Source organism: Cydia splendana, chromosome Z (assembly GCF_910591565.1).
Source record: "Cydia splendana chromosome Z, ilCydSple1.2, whole genome shotgun sequence".
In the NCBI taxonomy this organism is placed as follows: Eukaryota; Metazoa; Arthropoda; class Insecta; order Lepidoptera; family Tortricidae; genus Cydia; species Cydia splendana.
The window spans coordinates 10,276,462-10,298,517 of record NC_085987.1 but is presented as its reverse complement, the minus strand read 5'-3'; the positions used below and the strand labels follow the sequence as shown (position 1 = coordinate 10,298,517).

Sequence of the window (22,056 nt, the reverse complement as noted above, 5' to 3'; positions counted from 1 at the left end):
TACAAGGGAGCAAAGTTATTGTTTAAACCCTCGTGCTAATATTGATACCCGAGCAAGCGAAAGATTCCAAAATTGAACCACCAGTGTAGCGACTGATTCGAAAATATAATCTTGAACGTTGCGAGGGTTTCAAGGCACGAGGGTTAAACAAACTTTTCCACCGAGTGAAACAGAAAATTTTCTCACCACACCAACGCACGGTGGGCTGAAAATCGGCCTCCATAGAAATAGAAACCGAAGTCTTAAATTTGAACTTTTTTTTACTGGAATAGCTTTTGTTAGGTTTTATTATGTCCCAAAATTAATCTTAGCTAATTTGGTTGGAAAAATAATTAATTATAATTTTATTTCAAAATCTTTGTATGGCGCGTATCAGAAAAATCGAGTTTTCTCCGAAAATAATTAAGTTAACCGTCATATCCTGACAGATGATTTTAAACCAATTATTCTTGATTTTTTCACATAATTAGAATTTTCCTACGGGGTGCACTTTTTTATTTAAAAATCGATATATTTTTTTTATTTTTTTTTATTTTAATACGGTTATACTCGTTATTTTGACTACAAAAAATGAATTTGAGTTTGATCCAACCAATAACTTACGCGTAGTGAATTTTTGTTCTAAGCAAATGTATGGAGCGTACGAGTAAAACGGATTATTTTTTTTTTCAAAAATTAAAGGTATACCGTAATATCCTTGCAGATGATTTAAGTACCAATTATGAAGGATATTTTGACATAACGCGAACTTTTCTACCGTATGCACTTATTTAATAAATAATAAAGAACTTATTTTTTCATGCTGAAATAGCTTTTTCTCATTGTTTTAATCAAATAAATAATAAACATACAAGAGTTACAAGTAGAAAATTGAAAATAAAACCATTACATCCTTTACATTATTACCCATGTATCCTCTTTATTACATTATCTTTGTACTTAATGAAACAGTATTTAACAAATGACACATTGACAACTGATGAGTCTAAAATTAATGATCATTAATGAGGTCCGGTTACAATCGTTAGTAGATACTATGAATGCAGTTTAATCATTAAGGTTTTAATCATTATGCTTATAATTCGACGTAAAACTAATTACAATAACAATGATATAGAATGGTGGTGTTCATTAGTACTTGCAATAAATAGGTAAGGGGTACATTTTATATTTTAGTTCATCTTGAGCTTCTTAACCGCTAACTTATACGACCATAAACCATGGACAGTCTTATTACGAACTTGGATTTCAGCATGAAAAAATAAGTTTTTTATTTTTTATTAAATAAATGCATACGGTAGAAAAGTTCGCGTTATGTCAAAATATCCTTCATAATTGGTACTTAAATCATCTGCAAGGATATTACGGTATACCTTTAATTTTTGAAAAAAAAAACCGTTTTACTCGTACGCTCCATACATTTGCTTAGAACAAAAATTCACTACGCGTAAGTTATTGGTTCGATCAAACTCAAATTCATTTTTTGTAGTCAAAATAACGAGTATATCCGTATTATATCGATTTAAAAAAAAAAAGTGCACCCCGTAGGAAAATTCTAATTATGTGGAAAAATCAAGAATAATTAGTTTTAAAATCATCTGTCAGGATATTACGATTAACTTTTTATTTTCGGAGAAAACTCGATTTTTCTGATACGCGCCATACAAAGATTTTGAAATAAAATTATAATTAATTATTTTTCCAACCAAATTAGCTAAGATTAATTTTGGGACATAATAAAACCTAACAAAAGCTATTCCAGTAAAAAAAGTTCAAATTTTAGACTTCGGATTCTATTTCTATGGAGGCCGATTTTCAGCCCACCGTGCAACGCGAGGAAAATACTAAGTGTAATACATTACAAATCAAATCCAAATGAACGCTAGGGTGACTGCTATAGTTATTGGCCAGTACATGTATCATGTAATTAACCACTCTTATAAGTTTAGATTTCAATTGGCTTGTTTCTTTCTGATTTGTAAGGAGTGACCTATAGGATTACTATATACTGGCCGATAACTATAGCCCTAGCGTTCATTTGGATTTGATTTGTAATGTATTACATGACTAATATCTCTCAGGAGTACCTCAATAAGCTATACCGTCTCATTAATAATGGCATACGTTTCATTTTCGGCCTGCGCAAATACGACCATGTTTCTTTTTATCGCCGTCAGCTTAATTGGCTCTCCATCCATCGTCGTAGGTCCCTTAGAATCCTGTGTATTTTATTCTCCATCTTCTTCGAGCCTGCCTCTCCTAGATATCTTAAATGTAAATTCACTTTCATCACCCCCCGTCCAGGATGTGAACTTCGTTCCTCCCGTTCTCTCAAACTTTCGATTCCTTCTCACCGTACTGGTTTTATGTCCAACTCTTTCGCCGTTGAGGCAATCCGTCTCTGGAACTCCCTCTCTCTCTCTATTCGACAAGCCCCAAGCAAACTTGCCTTTAAACGCCTACTCCGCAAGCATCTTCTGACAGAAAAATTTAAATAATGTTCTCCATCTTTTATAGTAATATTTATTACTTTATCTTTGTATATCATATAAGTATTAGTATTTTATCATAATTTTGTAGGTTTATCTTATTATGTTTATATATAATATTTGACTTCTCGGTTACATTTCTCTTTATAAATTATGTATCTCCTGCACCAACACTTGTCTCTGTTGGACCCAATGGTTGACTGGTAGAGAATGCCTTTAGGCATTAAGTGCGCCATTTGTACATTTTTACTGTGTTTGTGCAATAAAGTTTAAATAAATAAATAAATAAATACAGTTAGTATTTTCCTCGCGTTGGTGTGGTGAGAAAATTTTCTGTTTCACTCGGTGGGTGACCCTATTCAATATTTATCATTCAAAATAATCACTTCAAAGTCAATTCCACCAGCTAAATTGAGGAAACAACTCACAATTTGCATGTTAATTATTATTAGCTACTTATCTTAGGGAGGTGCTTCATTAATACCAAACTACTTATTTTTTAGTATATGACTATATTTAAATATATTAAATTAAGTAAATAATGCATTTAATTTTTTATGGGTTTTCCAAACCATTTAAAATAAATCGTTGCGTTTATCTCAAGCGATCGGTAAAGAAATTGCGTGATGATATACTAGTGGAAGGTCGGAAGGTAGATGAGTTTTAGGACTAAAACTAGTTTATATATTACATTTTTATTAACGTAAAAACATACAAATTGGCTTCATACAGCCGAGCCTTCAACCGGTCCGCAGCTGTACCCCTAGGGTAAATTTCTCTATGTCCCGCTCGGCGCGCTGTTCTAAATCCCATTGACATAACGCAAACGCGAACGCTCGCCACGCTATCGAATATAAAATTTACACTAGCGGGTTCTGACCATCATACATAACTTCTTACCGATCACCTCAGATAAACTGCTGTTTAACCGCATAGGCCTGCCAACCTAGATTAAAAACTAATTACTACAACGTTATTACCATCCGGGGGTTCAATATTTTACACTCTCTCGACATTCATATTTTTCTTAATATAAAAGAGTGATACTCAAAATAGTGGCTTCTTAACCTGTCATCGAGTTTTTGAATTGAATGTATCTTTATTTGCTCTTTTTCATATGAAACAAAAATGTATCTGGATAAACTAAAACAATGTTTATCGAGGCCAAGTCATTATTTTTATTTAAATTTAATACTTATATTTATAAAAAATAAAGAGTAGCACTTTTCACTGTAACCTGTCTTGCAGCAAAAGCATCGCTCTTCCAGTTTTAGTTCTTTAGATTTTATAAGCATCAATTTATGTAGGTAAATAAAATATCATGCTATATAATAACTTAATAACATAAACAATACCTTCTAAAATGTACTTTGCACAGGCCTTATATATATATTTTTTACAACAATATTCACGCACGAAGTTAGTCCAAGGATATTTTCACTGTTAACCTGTACCAACCTGTACATGCGCGGTATTGCATCTGAGTCATACACAGAAAAATTTATTTAGATCATAACTATGGCAAAATATTAGGTAAGTATCAAGCTAACCACCGTAGGGTACCATCATGACCCAAGTGTCGTAGATTCGTAGAGACAAGTGGTTAAAGGCAGACATCTGGGGTTTTGTAACGGAATGTTAACTTTAACTTGTCTCGATTATTTTAAGAATTTGGTATGGGGCCTACTTAATGTAATAATATCATTTTAATATTGTATGAAGGTTTATTCATCTCTGCTAAAAGTGAGACATTCGTATTATTATCCGTTCAAGGGAAAAAATAAAAATGGATGTATTTTTCACTGTAACCTGCTTAACTTTAACCTGTGTTCAATGTAGGTTATTGTAAGTGTTGAAAATAACTTCTTCATTTTCCGTTCCCTTTTGAAAATTTGGGGTACTTGAAGTAGTAAAACATATTTTTCATTCTTAAAACTAAAAAAAATACAAAAAAAAATTTCATTAACTTTAACCTGTCGATACCACTTTCTTGAGAATCACTCAAAAATAAATCTCCGTACTACACCACCTCCTTCAAATAATATACCAATAGTACACAAGTCAGTTTATGATCCAATAAATAGCTCTCACAAATCAGTACGTGCCTCTAATATCAATACATTTCTGTTCTGAACGCGGGTTAAAGCGATTAGCGTTCAATTGTCCTCTAAGACCCATTCCTGCAATTTGGGCAGTCAATAGTCTTGTGCTACCATACCATATATTATAATAGGCCTGAAGTGAACGTGGAATTACGTCTGCTTAAGCCATTGTTATCCCACGGATGTGTGCTGGTATTTCTTCGGCAAATTGCCCAACACCTCAATAGCGAGCTGGTCATAAGTGGCCTCCATGGAACTCCGCACTTCCTCCATTAATTTGGGCAGGTCGTCTAAAGTCATGCCCTTTGTTGCAACAGGCTGTAGACATTGCATGACTATGTGACCTAAAACAATAAAAACTATTAAGTAAATATAAATTTATCACATATTTTAAATAATAGATTTGAGTTAGTATTTGACAATATTCATACTCGTACTCGTATACCGGGTGTGGCCTGTAATATAAGCAAAAAATTAAACTGTAGGCTGAACTCCTCATACTGACCAACATTAGTTCAGTGACTTTTAAAAATAACTTGTGGTTAGATTTTTAATACACTTTAAAGTTTATTCTAAGACGCAATGTACTGCGAATTTTGTTAGGTTTAAGACGTGACAAGCAACGTCAATCACAATGATATGGCGTGGCGATGGCGTCCATTGAAGATAATATTTATTTTGTATGAAAAATAGGGAGTCTAAATACTTCATATTTTTTAAAAGTTGTTGAACAAAAGTGGAGGAGTACAATCTATGTTTTAATTATTTGCTCGTGTTACAGGCCACACCCGGTATAAACATGATTAAAATATCATTCTGATGTAAGTATACGTTCGAATTGGCCTGTAAATGACGATTGGTTGACCAAATTAATAAATTTATCCTGGTTTGTTAACAAATTATGCCTGAATCAAAATTAAGTCAATACTATACCTTTTTGAAATAGATATTTCTTTCTATTTATGAAATAGTACGGAGAGAACACAACAGGAATAATAGGAACTTGTGTAGATATCGCCATTGTAAATGCACCTTTCTTAAATGGTAGCATTTTAGTGTAGTCTTTGTTTCTGGTACCTTCCGGGAAGAGCCAAATTTTTACCTATAGGTAATATTAAAGTTTTTAATTACTTACTTAATGGAATATAATAAGTTTACACAGTTATACAAAAATAAAAAACATAAATAATTGAATTTTCTATAACTACTTTAAACCTCGCGCGGTAAATTAAATACTCGTTAGTGTAATGGCGTCCGTTTGTGACGTCACGGGTTGTAAACAGTTTGCAGGGTTTGCAGTGATGTAGGTTGATATATCCATACATTCATTTATTGTAAAAACAAAATATGTGCATAAACTGACAAAAATAAACTAGGGTTTACAATAACTAGGTATAACTTCCATTCAAGATTTGAGTTTCATTCTTTGTCGAATCTGTCTAATTTTATTTGGCATAAAAGTCACAGCATAGTTGTGATATAAATAAATTGCAAAAGACGATAGTGACAGACTCTTGACACGTTGAATATCACTGGTTAGGTTTAATTCTAAACAATACCTACAGGAAAGTAATCTGCTGTAAGAATTTCAAATATAAGTAACTAGGTCTTAATTTACGGTCAGAAAAAGTCTGTTTACCTTCTGATTCACCATAACGTCGGACGTGACCATCAGTTGTTCATATGATTTTTTGGCGTTACTGCGGTCTATGAAGACCACCCCTGCAAGGTATGCCGCTAATCCAAACGGCCACACATAAAATATTTCTTTTTTGGCTATAGCTGTCATTTTACCCACTACCTCCCACACATTGAATAAGCCTGTAACAATTATCAAAAACAGTACTAATACTTTAAATAATTTTAAAAGTCGTTCACATCATATTTCAGAGCCTCTACCATCAGTTTTAACATTGACATAACGCTCACGTCTACGTAATTTACTTTCTGTACATCTCGCTTCCACTATTGCTCGCATATGCGAGTACGAGCGAGATGCATAGAAAGTAAGTTACTTAAACGTGAGCGTTATGTCAATGTCAAAACTGGTGGTAGCCGTACAGTTGTGCCCAGGTTTGCCGGCAATTGCATTGACTGTATTAACTATTAACGCTCGTTAAAAACCTAAAAAGAAGCGTAATGTAAGAATGATAAGGGAGACATCTTTAATAAATCCACAAGCAGCGAAAATTAGTATTTTTCCATTTCAGTATCAACAGGAAAAATACCAACTACTTATAATATGTTTGTCTCTATCTATAAAAAAAAGTGAGAAGGGATATATACTAGGCTTTTAATAAGAATATCAAACCACGTCGAGATCGACGTGACGTGACGTATGGCTTTGCAGATGCAAAGCCATAAAAAATGCCCGGCGATCCTGGAACACAGTGCTTTGTTGACATGCAAAAACAGGAAAAAATCTTACTCTTCAAGGGTTTCAATGGTACTCGTATATTATATTCTTACCAAGGATGTCAAAAGCAGACTGATGATTAGAAACTATCACAGCTCCGCGGTCTTCGGTTAGGATCTCTCCGTTTCGGAGCTCCCACTTTATGTCTAATACCTTAGTCACATGCTTTAGTATATTGGCGGATACCCTGAAAAGTAATTATTTATTAGATACGTATATACTTGTACCTATATGTATAAATGTAGTTTGGTTTATCACCAGAATTTGCCTACTTATACGATAGAGTCTATAGTATGGACAACGGAATATCATAATATGATAGTGCTGGCTTTTAAATTATTCGGAAACTAGATTATCAAGCGCTAAGTATTAAATACAAAACCGGCCAAGTGCGAGTCGGACTCACGTACTAAGGGTTCCGTACCATTACGCAAAAGACGGCAAAAAAATCGTGTTTTTATGTGAGCCTCACTCAAATATTTATTATATTCTGTTTTTAGTATTTTTTGTTATAGCGGCAACAGAAATACATCATCTGTGAAAATATTAACTGCCTAGCTATCACGGATCATGAGATACAGGTTGGTGACAGACAGACGGACAGCGGAGTCTTAGGTAGTAATAGGGTCCCGTTTTTACCCTTTGGGTACGGAACCATATAAAAACGTAGTGTGGCTCATAAAACGTAACATTTGACTTGCCTTACCGCTGATGGGGCAAGTCAAAATTAACGTACTTATCTAGATTATAATATCAGTACTTAAAATGACAGTTTCCATCATTAGATACCCCTTAGCGTGAAGTGTAGTACGCGTTTGCGTCCGCGTTAAGTCTCATTTTGTACGGGATTTTGAAATGCGCGCCAAGTGGGATGTTTTGGAAACTCAAAATCCCGTACAAAATGAGACTTAACGCGGACGCGTACGTCATTTCACGCTATCGAATGAAATATACACTAGTACGGCTACCACCAGTTTTGACATTGACATAACGCTCACGTTTACGTAACTTACTTTCTATGCATCTCGCTCGTACTCGCATATGCGAGCAATAGTGCAAGCGAGATGTACAGAAAGTAAATTACGTAGACGTGAGCGTTATGTCAATGTTAAAACTGATGGTAGAGGCTCATGGGTACAGTATTCTTTGTCGAATAGTTTACTTTATTTCGTGTGTGATATTTAAAATCCCGGCCGCCCGGTTTTTTTGCCACGGCTCGTGAGAATTTGGGTTCGGCAACAAATAATTTGAAACGTTTATCGATTGAATTGCAAATTAATTTAAAACATACAATATTATCACTAATCACTAAATTATTGTTATAACGATGGTGGTATTGTATAAATATAGATCCTCAGGAAACAATCGCGGACACGAAATTAAACTGTAGTGAATAAAATTGAATAGCGTATTTTACTATACAAGACAACCAGACAGACTATAATTATAAGTTATAATATAATATAATGATTACTTCCCTAAATTATATGAAAATTATATATAACTTGCCCTAGTTGCTAAGAGCAGGAAGAAATATAACATAGATTGGACCTGGGGAGCCGACCCCCCTCGTTTTGGTTCGATCTCGTGGCTATCGGGCCAAATCAGTTTATAATAGCTTATAATAATCAGCAAATAAGTTACAAAGTAATCGATACATTCAAATAGTTTATTATAATAATTATAATTTAACCTTTATTTATAATTATAATTTAAAAAAATATTTATAACTACTATGTTCAATAGTAGTTATAACTCTCTTTTTAACGAAGTTTATGCTTGTTTACTCACTTAGCATTTCTCACATTTTTCGGGCTCAATAAGAAGTACGGCCAAATTACACATGCCAGGAGAGAACTTGTTACGTAGAAAAAAGCAAAATAGGAATAAAACTGAATTTTATTCGGTTTTGCTGAAATTATTTTTCTCACAAAAAAAGTTACTAAACATATTGTAACAAATAACACAATTTTGTCCCACATTGTGCCAGACCACTCAACACACGCACTATTAGCTTACCGCGCTGTTTAGTAATGAGGATAATATTATCTGTTTTTATTTATATTTCCACACAACTACGAAATAACATAAGATCAAGATATGTAGTTGTCAAAGGCGGAACCACAATCAACCTTGCTATGCTAGTCTTTATCTATAAAATTATACCTACATATCGAATCTAATAAAAACTAGACGTAAGCATGTCGTCGGCTGAAAATACGTTTGTGCCAAATCCATTTTTGGCAATCCATATCCAATTCCTAAAATAACAAAAAATATGCTATTATTGACATTAAAACTATTATTGAAAAATGTTAGTGCCATATCCGTATTTTGCTATAGGATAATTACACTCTGTTAACAGAAAATTATCACAAAAGTGTGACATATCCAATACGTTTGTGTCATATCATATATACATTGTACGTTTAACATTTACTCATCAATATTAAAAATGCTTTTATTTTATGATTACCACTATATATTTTCAATATAAACATATATAGTAAACATATGTGCCTAAATGATAAATAAGTTCAATATTTCCTAAATGTAAAACGTTTAGAAAAAAAAATGTTTTTGCTTCTTTTCGCTCTCCTGTAAACCAAAGTAAGTAGCGTATGGCACAAACGTATTCTCATCCGACGATGTTTTAGTAATTAGAAAATGACAATATAAAATCAGTCGAGGTTATAATAATTAATAATCATTCACCTTGCTTAGTTAAATTAAATTAAAAAATCATTTATTTCAGGTATAATATAACTAATATAAGTAATATAACCCACAATATGTGTTAGTAACTTACATACTGGTAGAGAATGCCTTCTGGCATTAAGTCCGCCATTTGTACTCTCCATTTATTGTGCAATAAAATTTAAATAAATAAATAAACAATTTAAGGTTAAAGCGTACAATTACATGAGAAACTAACATGCAAACTAATTGACTAGGAGCTTACTTAGGGCTAGGTCAAAACCGGATGAGCCTTATAATTTAAATACAACACAATAAATTAATACCTGTCTGATTGTGGAGCTTAACGGATTCTTAATTCTGACATGGCTGACTAATGTATGCATTGGCGATGTTCGTGTAGACGAATACTTGGCCATTTTCTCTTATACCATCAATTTTTGCCAAGCGTAAGTATATACATGGCATGGGGATCAAGTTGATCCATACTGAAACCAAGACGATCTACAACTCCTATCTCCTATCTTCGATCATTGTCTTGTATATTCATACAGTTTTTTATAAGGTAAGTACCTATTTGACGTGCGCTAAAATACTCTAACTATTATGAGATTAAAACAAACAATTTCATTTATCACGTTTGCTTTCTTGCATTATAGTAAGAAGGTAATGAAGTTGTGCTAAATTAAAAAAAACAGTATAGGTACCCAGTATGCTACGACTACAAACATGGCTGGAAAGATATGGATAAATTGCTACTACTACTATCTGACCTGCTAGCATGAGTTGCGTTATCGCGCGCGATATATCTAGCGCGACTTCAAGTATGGACTCTACCAGTCTAATGTATCTAGTGAATGCGCCCAGGCACGAGGTTGCATCTTGAAGATGGACCTTATTATTTGTATTGTTTTGAAGCTATGTAGTTAAAACTTTGACGCTGTGTTGGCGTCATAAAATCATCAGTATCTCAGAGTGGCATTGACATTGAACTAAGATAACGTTTATCATAGTACGTTGACGACATGTTAATTAATTTTGACTAATTACATAATAAAATTATTTAAAAACCAATAACTTCTTCTTCTTCTTTCCATCCTGTTACCCCCTGCTGGGGTGTAGGGCTCGAAACATTTTCTTCCACTGACTCCGGTCCTGGGCAGCTTGGGTAGCCTCCTCCCACCCCATCCCCAATACACTCAGCTCTTGCTCCACAGAACGGCGCCAAGTAGATTTAGGGCGACCATGTTTCCGTTTGCCGGGTATCTTCCAGGGCAGGGCCACTTTGGATAGATGGGTGTCAGGTTTCCTGAGGATATGCCCAACCCAATGCCATTTCCGCGTCTTGATCTCCTTGTGTACGGGTGCTTGTCCGGTTATTCTCCATAACCACATTATCTAAAAAAACCACACGGGACCAAAACTAATTTTTTTGCCATTTTTGTTAAAATTATTAAATTCTAGATAATAATATTAGGATTATACTTGATTAGTATTTACATCGATTGACATCAGTGTTATCGGGTAGGCCTTATCAGTTTATATATGTATAAAGTACCGGTACGTAATCGAACTGATATCAATAGTTAATATACCTAGATAAAGTCAATTCTTAATTAACACTGAGTAACTAGTTTGAATTACTCGTGTAAATTTATACGATTGAACTATGTTTTTGTTGATTTAACATTAAACTGTTTAGTCTTTAAGAAGTTAAAACTACTGTTAAAATACGCAGTGAATGAGAATAAGATACGCAGTTATAATGGTACCACTTATCTTTTATTTGTAAAAGTAAAAAAATCTGTAGTCTTATGTTAGTAATATAGTCTACTCGACAAACTGACCACGATGAAAAATAGAGATACTACTCCTAAAAATACGTGTGTAACCTCATTGGATTTGGAATGATGTACTTATGGAAAAATGTATTCGAAGCACACAAAATAATTCAAAATTTATAGACAAAAAAAGGCGGAAAAAGAAGATATTTCTTTTGCTGCCAATATCTCAACAAGTATTAATATTTAATAAATCTAAAAAAAATATGATCAAAGAAGAGGAAATTTCCAGTAAATAGGTCCCTATTTGCAGAACTATAATATCTCCATTATTTTATACTTTTTATTCAACGTTGACACAGACACTGTCCTCCACGCCACGCCTCATTTTCGGGATACGCGCCGGCGTGAAAACCGAGTACATAACATTAAATGCTATTTTAAATATTAATTTAAAATTTGAAAAAAAATATGGTGTAAGTAATGAGGAGGCACACTGAAAGGTTAGGACAGATGTCGCCTCTGTAATCTGTCATTGTTTACGATTTGTGACAAGCGTATGGTTGCGAATTTTTTACTAATACTTGCAATTTATCAAGAAAAATGTATTCATATAAGACTGTACGGAAACTACAAACCGAGCTTCGAAGAAGAAACGCTACAGTTGGTAGAAAAAAGGCTGATTTGATACAAAGATATTCACTTAATATATTTGATGTTATCTTGTGTATTTTACCGTTTATTCAAATTTTCGAAGGCTCACGTGCAGTTTTTCCTCTTATATTACAAGTGTTCGATCGAAAACAAAGCTTTGATATACACCAAAATATGATCAAAGAAGAGGAAATTTCCAGTAAATAGGTCCCTATTTGCAGAACTATAATATCTCCATTATTTTATACTTTTTATTCAACGTTGACACAGACACTGTCCTCCACGCCACGCCTCATTTTCGGGATACGCGCCGGCGTGAAAACCGAGTACATAACATTAAATGCTATTTTAAATATTAATTTAAAATTTGAAAAAAAATATGGTGTAAGTAATGAGGAGGCACACTGAAAGGTTAGGACAGATGTCGCCTCTGTAATCTGTCATTGTTTACGATTTGTGACAAGCGTATGGTTGCGAATTTTTTACTAATACTTGCAATTTATCAAGAAAAATGTATTCATATAAGACTGTACGGAAACTACAAACCGAGCTTCGAAGAAGAAACGCTACAGTTGGTAGAAAAAAGGCTGATTTGATACAAAGATATTCACTTAATATATTTGATGTTATCTTGTGTATTTTACCGTTTATTCAAATTTTCGAAGGCTCACGTGCAGTTTTTCCTCTTATATTACAAGTGTTCGATCGAAAACAAAGCTTTGATATACACCAAAGGTATACACCTGGATCACCTGGATGTACAAGAAGGCGTTTCATATACGCCCGCCCTACGACACATCAGATAGGTACACAAAGTCGGGATGCGTATGGAGTATAGCATGTGTGGCCAAGCCATTATGCCCTAAATTATGTACTACTTCATTAAAACTTAGCTCACCTGTGTATTTACTCTTTCCAAAATATTTATCTTCCTTAAAATGCAGCCTATACAAACGGTCTTTGTTATTTGCCTTAGTTTTTGATACTCAAAGCTTTTTCTCGCCGATTTATGCATATCGGGTCCTTAGGAAAAAAGGGAGATCCTATATTTCCACAATTTGTTGCACAATATTGCAGTATTTTGGAGAAAAGGTAGGATGTATACAATTTATTTGAAAAAATGTATGTGATTTGACAGTGACAGCACAGACAGCAACAGTGACAGTTTGCCTCCTCATTTAAACATGTCAAAGAGTGTACTAATGTTAGAAATGTATCTTTAAGTTATTGTTTCACGTCTCCAAAGTTATTTATCCAACGAGATATCACAAGTATTTTTAGGAGTAGTATCTTTATTTTTCACCGTTTTCAGTTTTCGAGTAGACTAATATATGATGTATTTAGGTATATTATTCAGTTCCGCTTGTTTTATAAAAAATATATAAAATATGTCTTTACCCATTACGGAACAACGGTGTTCCGGACAATAGGGAGGCGTGAGCGGAGCCGAAGCTAATGAGACGTAAGAGGTACACCGAGCGAATGCTGCCCTTGCAATGCCCGTGTTATGGGACGGGACGCACGCAGAGACAGCACCCGCCATGGTGTAGACTATGACAGGGTGTGAGAGTTAATGTAAGTTTATCACCGGCAGACGGTGTCCAAACCACAAGATGGACCCCCACAAAAGTGACATCTATTAGGATGGCTCAAGGGCAACACCGGTGTGAGGGCTGAAGGTAGACAGCTGGTATCACTGGACTTTAAACATAATAAACATATAATCAACTCGCTACGTACGTTTGCACATCTTTCCTCGAGAACCCAGCTCTCGCGGCTCCACTCTGCACAAACCAGAGGCAGAGGATCCTGAACCACCAACCCACCTTTCGGGTAATAGAGATCCACCATGAGCAATCGGATGCGTGGGGTTGCTAGTTACCCTGCGTTGACTGATTGCACCGGTAAAACCAGCGGGCGTTGGGGGCGTCCGTTTGTGACACTGTTGTATAAACATTGCAGTGAACCGGTTACTTGAAATATTGTCAATTTCAATTTTGTATGCGACGTTGAAGAGTTCTGTTCTGAGTTCTGTTATCATCTGTAGTTCCACTTCATCAAATGTCACTTTTTTGAATGGTGACAAATATGCTTGATTTGTTGATGAAAATATAAAAAAATACTATATAAATGCCTATAAAGGGGCCCACTGATTAACAGTCCGCCGGACGGTATCGGCCTGTCAGTTAGAACAAAATTTTGACAGTTCCGAACAACTGACAGGCCGATACCGTCCGGCGGACTGTTAATCTGTGGGCCCCTTAAGGTTTGAGGAATTCCCTCGATTCCTCATGGGATCCATGATCCATCATCAGAACTGGATTTGCGTATTTTTAATAAAAAAAAATATTTTTGAAATCGGCTGAGAAATGACGAGGTTCTGAAGTAGCAAACATTAAAAAAAACAATCAACCGAATTGAGAACATCCTGCTTTTGAAAATTTTGAAGGCGGTTGAAAAAGAGCTAGTTATAACAAGCGTTGCTAGCTCGGCCTAAGGCACGTTCTTACTGGATAGTCAAACCCTATACATATATTTACTAGGCATGGAAGAATTAAAAAAAATAAGATGCATAATTCGACCTAGGTTCATATTACATTTTATTACTCCTTATGATTATGACTTATATGACCTCAATGCGTAGTTAAAATTCGGGGCAGAGTGATGCGTTGCCATTCTGTGACACCAATGTGACACAGTCACTGTTTATAAGTCATCTTCCAAATCGGCAATTTGCATTGATAAGTTGTATTGGTTAATGACCCAATAATACACAAAGTTTTTTGATAAATAATTATATCAGCCCAAAGTTCATAATAGCTTGTTAAAATGTAGATAATAGGTGGGTCTTTGTTGTTTGGCCAATCGGTCATAATTTCCTAATTGCGTGTATTTGTTTCTTTATCTTGTGTGTTTATATTATTATAAGTTATAACCCATCAACACAAATACAATGTACATATACAGTCTTTTTATTACTGGAGGGTTAATGATTTAGGCCGGTATGTATGTATGAATATATATTTATGTTCATCTGTTCCCTCATAACTTGTAAATGTGCCTTTTTGCTGCGCGCAAAAACAACAGTAAATGGAATTGGTAGATTTCATCGAGTAGGGTAGCCTGTCTGTACAACGTCTTTCCTACAGCTTCGAGGATCGACACATTCCGACGATAGCATAGTTTCAAAGTATAGACCAACATCGATCCTCTCGTGTTATACCAAAGTCTTAGAATTCCTTGTCTACCCTTTAACATACAAAGACATTTTAAACCTATTTACACGACTGCCCAAAAAAAAGAGTGTACTTATTGTTTGACTGACCTTCAGCACGGATTCGTGAGTTCTAGATGAACATGTACAAGCCTGTAATGTAAGTGATTGTGACAGCATTTCCTACATGTATTTGGGTCAAACAGATCACTGTGTTATGTCTTTCCTGTAGACATACACAAGAGTTAAGGGCTATAAAGGTAAAGAGAAAAATGTACAGTTCGCGCGAACACGCTAGTTTTCTCTTCTGTGGGTAATAGTTAACAGCTTGTGGGCATGTAAGTAATGATTTTATCATAGTTCTCTAAATAAAAGGAGGACCTTTTCACGTGGATAAGGGTTAAATAAGAAAATTAACCTTTATAGCCCTTAACTCTTGTGTATGTCTACAGGAAAGACATAACACAGTGATCTGTTTGACCCATTTATTAGCTTGTACGTTTTAAATGTATCGATGTCAACAATTGTTGGTGAACCTTAAATAATTAAAATAAATAAGCTACGGTGTTAAGGTATATAAAGAGATGAAGTAAAACAGGTGAAAGTGAACGCTCGTGTAAACATAAATGTTTTACGCGTAAGTTTCCTAACTCGTAAAACACAGTCACAGGAAACGACATGAAAGGAAATGTGCTGATCTGTTAATTTTTCTATCTCCAATTTACCCACCCAACTAAATGTTTACTTTCTTATCTTTCAGCGTTACGTAACACAAATGCAGATTAATCCGCAAAGATTAATTAATTCGCGGTGTAAAAATTAATGGCGTGCTTAATTTTTCATCTCGTATTCCCAATTATTCATCATAACTGAGGAAAATGTCAAACATATTGGCCTACTTGACTTGTGCTTGTTGTTTTTTGGCATGTAACGTATTATCATTGAGTAATTACACCAAAAATTACACTATGAGATATCCCGAACTCTTTAGACATTACGTTAATACTAAATTATCCGACCGAGCGAGAGAAGTGTTCATGGACTTTTCAAGTAGTACGTATAATATTTTTTGACAGGACATTATTTTTTGAATAGAGATATCTATTCATTTAAATCCCAGCCGATTCTCATGAAATTTTGTGAGCAGGTTCTTTTCGATGTTTAAATATATCATTTTGTCGATTCAGTTTTTGGATTTTTTACAAAATGTCTGTGCCTTTCATTTATTCACTTTTAAGTTATGCTCGCGAGGTCTACAGCTGATAGAGCTACTAGTGATTAACATGATTAACTATTACCTAATTATATTTTCCAGCTATATCGTGCAAAGAAAAGGGTGGCATTTGTGTTTCCAGAGCGGAATGTACATCAGAGAGAAAAATGTACTTCAGCGGAGGCTGCAACACCCGTGATAAAGTATGTTGCTACGAGTCCGAAGGATGGAAATGAAAATTATAAATATATAATTTGCGTTGCTCTAACAACATTAGCAGTTTGTTGTACCTATCCAATTTAATTTACTTATCCTTTATAAATAAATGCTGGTGTATAAAATTAGATTAACAGTCACACGAACCCGCCGCCATTGACATAGACATCTAGGGACTGGCTTTACGGGCAATAATAATGAGGCATGAGGACCAGTACAGCGGTGTGACACTGCTACAACGCGATTGGTTGATGAGTTCGCGTCACGCGGGCGATTGGTTGATGAGTTCGCATCACGCGCGCTATTGGTCGCAACTAGTTGCGTTAGACTGCACGATTGGCGGGAATTCGTGAGTAACACCGCTGAACTAGTACCATTTTTAGTGCCCGTAACGCCCGTCCTTAGATATTATACGTCAATGCCCGCCGCCAAAAAGCCGTTCCCATACAATCGAAGTTACGATCTCATTCCTCCTGAGTCCCCCTTGTCATTATTGCAGTTTTGAATTTGGAACCTTCTTGTATTCCATTATAATTCAAAATTCTAACGACGCATGAACACATATTGTATTTAAGGTTGGTATTCCACCTGTCCAATTTCTTTGTCCGATGTCAGTGCGTCTCACTCTCTCATTAAAGCAATATGTGAGACACAATACACATTGGACAAAGAAATTGGATAGCTGGAATACCACCCTTAGTTGTTTCATGGTCTAAATTTACAAGAAGCTACTTTGGCTGGGGTTATAAAAATCTATATTTAATAAATTGCGATAACTATAAAGCGATTTATAGTTAAGTAGGCCTTATTATATTATCCTCAAGTAGAGCACTTCCCAAACTATGCATGGTCGCGAGTCGCGACCCATTCGTGGGCCGCGAGTGAATATTGAGTGTGCCCTGAAACTACCTACTAGGGAATCTGTGCGTTACCAATAACATTTTGTGCCCCCTTTTTAAGACGGCCAAGAGGTGGGTCCCGAATTTGGCAGTATTTGTTAGGTGGGTCAGAGCCCAGTCAACTTCGGGAACCACTGCTCTAGTACCTTACTCGTAAATCCATATTACAACTCGAGAAGTTACAATTTTAGTGTATGTGCGAGTTTGCTCAGTAGGTCTACCTACGTATCAATTTATCAAAATCTTCCAGTCATTAGACGTAGATAACATACGAGGTACAGTCAAGTTATAAAATATGTCGGCGGCCGATCGTAAGTTCAGGCAGATCGTAATGTTCCTAGGGGCCCACTGATTTCCAGTCCGCCGGACGATATCAGCCTGTCTTTTGCGTTTAAGAGCCCATCAACGTGCACACTAGCGCCACTGCTAAATAATCGTGATTATTTAAATTTAACGACAGGTATTTAAAAAAAGGGGGCCGCTACGGACTGTATTGTGTATTTAAGTAGATTTAATGTTGCTGGATCCAAATAAAGATAACAACGTGGGATTAATTTTGATTCGAAATGATTAATTATTGATTAGGTATATTTGATTATGATTAATGATGAGGAAATGGATATTCCAATGTATGTTCTTCTATTGTTGTGATTTTATTTATTTATTTGACATTAACATTTTATTCTAGAAACATTGTAGACTAGTATTTTTTATACATTTTTTTTTGTTTGACGTTCCTTTTGTGAAATTATTAGTAAGTACAGTCAGCAGCAGAAGTTGCTAAGCGGGCGAGGTGTTCAAAATTATCTTGACACGCTCTTATTCTCTTAATAATAAAGTCGTGTCAAGATAATTTTGAACACCCTGCCCGCTTAGCAACTTCTGCTGCTGACTGTAGCTATTAAATTTGATCTGCATAATAATTCAATATTTCAATAAATTGCACTGATAATTAGCTTAAGATAATATACAGTGAAACTTGGTTAAGTGGAACCTGGATAAGTGAGAAACCTCCATAGCTGGGACTCATGGTGCGGTCCCGACACTTTAGCACTGAATTACCTCTGTTAGTGAGAAAAAACAAACCTCTGTAACTGGGATTAGTGCTTTCGATTTTACAGTCATATTTACCTCTATAATTGAGACAGAGATTGTATTATCTCTTTAACGGAGTCTATTTTTTTAAATAATAATGAACATTTTTGCTAAGTTGTTTTCTTTGAATTTTATACCTCTGTATCTGAGATAACGTCAATTTATAACCTCTTTAACTCGAAGTATTGCAAATAAATTTCCGCACTTGTACTTACCTTAATTATACTTGTACTTATCTTGATTATTATTTTACTAAAAACCTACTGTTACCCCGTTTACGAATGTGAAAAGACACGCAATGAAGTATGTTAGGTATCGAATTTAATATAGCAGCTTCTATTTTTTGAATTGTCATTCATAATAAATATATAATTCAGTCACAATATTCGGAAGCAGTCTCGAACTCATGCATAATGTTTACAAAATACGGTACTTTATTTAATAATTTGCACCTCTATATAACTGAAATGATGAGGTAGATCTCATTTACTTAGATAGATAAGGTAGATCTCATTCATTTAGAGGGTACCACTAATAGAGGTGAGAACATAGGTTGTTCTCACCTCTATTAGTGGTACCCTTTGTAAATGAGACACATATTTATTTATACCTGGCTATCTGAGACAGTGGGTAAGTGGGATAACTCTTTAAGTGAGACAAATTTCACGCAGGACCCTTGAAGTCCCAGTTATCCAGGTTTCACTGTATATGTAATATAGTTATCTATGCCGTAATCGGCAACGGCGACCCTAGCTAATTACGAGCGTGAGCTCTGATATGGCTGGCAAAGCCGAACTTACTTTTAAAACCTCTGTCGCAGGTGGGGCAGTAAAGTTGACCAGAATTATTGTAAGTATAATTATAGGAGGGTTTCGGCCGGGATTTACATATCTGACGTTTCGCATCAAGATCAGTGAGACGAGCGTCTTCAAAGTTCTTTACGCTCATCTTAACGCGAGAACGCCATTCTGGCCGCTGAGAAGCAAGCTCCTCCCATTTGTCAGGTGGTATACCGCAGGCAGTTAGGTGGCGCTTAAGCACATCCTTGTAACGTAGGTGCTGCCCACCCTGCTTCCGTTTACCAGCAGATAGCTGGGAGTAGAAAACGGCTTTCGGTAGTCTGCAATCACACATACGCCAAACATGCCCACACCATCTTAGCTGACCCTTCATCAAGAGTGCCTCCATGCCAGGCATCTTGCAACGACGAAGTACTTCAGTGTTGGGAACGCGATCTTGCCATTTTATACGCAGAATGTGACACGCTCTTATGACACTACAAATAAGATCGTGTCAGATATTTTGGCGGCCTTCGTTGTGTAACATATAATTGCAGATGACTGTACACCGACAACTTCGTCTGCAGCTTTAGATCATGCGATCCCCAGACACGATGCGTTAACCGACCGCAAGTGGACGCAGCCTTAGCAATCCTAGATGGGATCTCGGAGGCTAGTCTGTTATCCTTTCTGATCTGGCTCCCAAGATACTTGAAAGAGGACACTTCGGTTAGGGGTTTCCCTTCTATAGTTAGGTTGGAAGTGTCCGCTTCACAATTACGAGCTGGTTGTTTAAGCACTTGAGTCTTGGATATGCTTATTACTAAGCCAAATCTAAGGCACGACCTTTGCAGAGCATCCATGTAGGACTGAAGCGCTTCCATGCTATCGGCCATCAAGCAAACGTCGTCGGCATAGAGAATCTCGAGAACGGAGAGCTTTGTGGTTTTCGTTTTAGACTTAAATAGAGACAAGTCGAATACACTTTTGCCAGAACGAACGCTAAGTTGTATTTGTCCAGAGCACGCAAGAAGTGAGTCCTCAAGCACTGTGGAGAAATACAACGCAAAAAGAGTTGGAGCCATCACACAACCCTGTTTGACTCCGCTGGTGACTGGAAAATGTTCCGAAAACTCGCTTTCATGTCGAACTGTAGCCATCATATTTTCATGAAACTGTTTGACTAATTTAACGAACTTTTCGGGACACCCAGTTTTTTGCAAAACAAGCCAGAGAGCCTCGCGCGGCACGCGGTCGAAAGCCTTTTCAAGGTCTACAAAGCACATATATAGGGGACAATTTTGTTCTAAGCTTTTTTCTTGGATTTGTTTTAGAACAAATATAGCATCAATAGTGCCCCTATAAGGTCGAAAACCGCACTGGCTCTCCGGCAAGAGCTGTTCTGCTAGGCACCTAGGCGGGTGTTAAGTATATGCGCTAAGATTTTACCGGCAGTGGATAGAAGGGAGATGCCTCTATAAGAACCGCAGTCAGAAATCTGACCCTTTCCCTTGTACAGTTTACAAATAGAGGCATCTCTCCAATCTTGAGGAACAGTTTCTGATTCCCAAATCCTCAGTATCAGTTCAAACAACCTGTTATTAACGTTTGGTCCGGTGTACTTAAAGATCTCTGCGGGAAGGCTGTCTGATCCTGGTGTCTTATTATTTTTAAGTTTCCTCACTGCCGCAACGTACTCGTTGTAATCCGGAGGTAGAGCAAGGTTATCTGATAAAGACTGGTTCTTCAAGGTACGTATGTAGGCTAAATCAACGCTTTGGGTGACAGGGTTTAAGACGTCTTTAAAGTGTTCTGCCCAACGAGCTAGCACCTCATGCTTGTCTGTGAGACGTCTTTCCTTGTCACGCGAATAAATAGGTGCTATTTTCCTACATTTCGGGCCGAAAACCGCTTGAATACCCTGAAAGAACCTGCCCGTTTGATTTGTATCAGCAAGGTGTTGCAATTCATTCGCTTGCTCATTCCACCATTTATCTTTTTGCTCGCGCAGTTTCGCTTTTAAAAGTCGTTGAGCAGCCCTTATAACCTGTGTATTTGTTGTAGATTTGAGTGCAAGCCTATATTGTTCCACAAGACACATAATTTCAGGGTCAGAGTTATCGAACCAGTCCTTATGTTGTTTGGGCGGTTTTCCAATCGTCTCGGAGGAGATTTCGTACAGCTTTGTGGCAAAGGCCCGCCACTGTACGTCTACTGACTCTGGCTCAGCTGACGATGATTGACTACCAAAGGCTACATCAATGTATTTTCCCAGTTGCCTGTCATGAACAAGTTTGTTGGTGTCGAGTCTACTAGGAGTCTTGAGGCATGCTCTGCGTGGTGCTTTTAAAGTAATTTTTAGTTTTGACCGAATCAGGCGGTGGTCGGTCCAGCCCTCGGCACCTCTTATAGCTCTCGTAATAAGAACATCTTGGATGTCCCTTTTGCGCACTATGACATAGTCCAAGAGATGCCAGTGCTTGGATCTTGGATGCATCCAC

At 36.2% G+C, this 22,056-nt stretch overlaps 2 protein-coding genes and 2 long non-coding RNA genes across 5 annotated transcripts; 1 reads left to right on the top strand and 3 right to left on the bottom strand.

Moving 5' to 3' along the window:
• Positions 1-503: 503 nt before the first annotated feature.
• LOC134804589 (uncharacterized) lies at positions 504-1,796 on the bottom strand. The gene is made up of 2 exons (XR_010146149.1): positions 1,433-1,796; positions 504-892 (listed from the first exon to the last, which is right to left on the bottom strand). It is a non-coding gene; the product is annotated as an uncharacterized LOC134804589 (long non-coding RNA).
• A 2,707-nt stretch (positions 1,797-4,503) lies between these two features.
• LOC134805332 (1-acyl-sn-glycerol-3-phosphate acyltransferase alpha-like) lies at positions 4,504-9,171 on the bottom strand. The gene is made up of 5 exons (XM_063778661.1): positions 8,799-9,171; positions 7,061-7,194; positions 6,231-6,412; positions 5,525-5,693; positions 4,504-4,935 (listed from the first exon to the last, which is right to left on the bottom strand). The coding sequence occupies exons 1-5, from the start codon at positions 8,987-8,989 to the stop codon at positions 4,763-4,765; spliced, it is 849 nt and encodes a 282-aa protein (XP_063634731.1). The 5' UTR covers positions 8,990-9,171; the 3' UTR covers positions 4,504-4,762.
• Positions 9,172-13,329: 4,158 nt separating this feature from the next.
• LOC134805201 (uncharacterized) lies at positions 13,330-16,839 on the top strand. 2 transcript variants are annotated; one of them, XR_010146252.1, is made up of 3 exons: positions 13,330-13,714; positions 16,114-16,406; positions 16,669-16,839. It is a non-coding gene; the product is annotated as an uncharacterized LOC134805201 (long non-coding RNA). The 2 variants fall into 2 exon arrangements; XR_010146251.1 differs by lacking the exon at positions 13,330-13,714 and adding an exon at positions 15,301-15,513.
• Positions 16,840-19,529: 2,690 nt separating this feature from the next.
• Positions 19,530-22,052, bottom strand: LOC134805232 (uncharacterized). The gene is made up of 3 exons (XM_063778539.1): positions 21,005-22,052; positions 20,180-20,828; positions 19,530-19,896 (listed from the first exon to the last, which is right to left on the bottom strand). The coding sequence occupies exons 1-3, from the start codon at positions 22,050-22,052 to the stop codon at positions 19,530-19,532; spliced, it is 2,064 nt and encodes a 687-aa protein (XP_063634609.1).
• Positions 22,053-22,056: the final 4 nt, after the last annotated feature.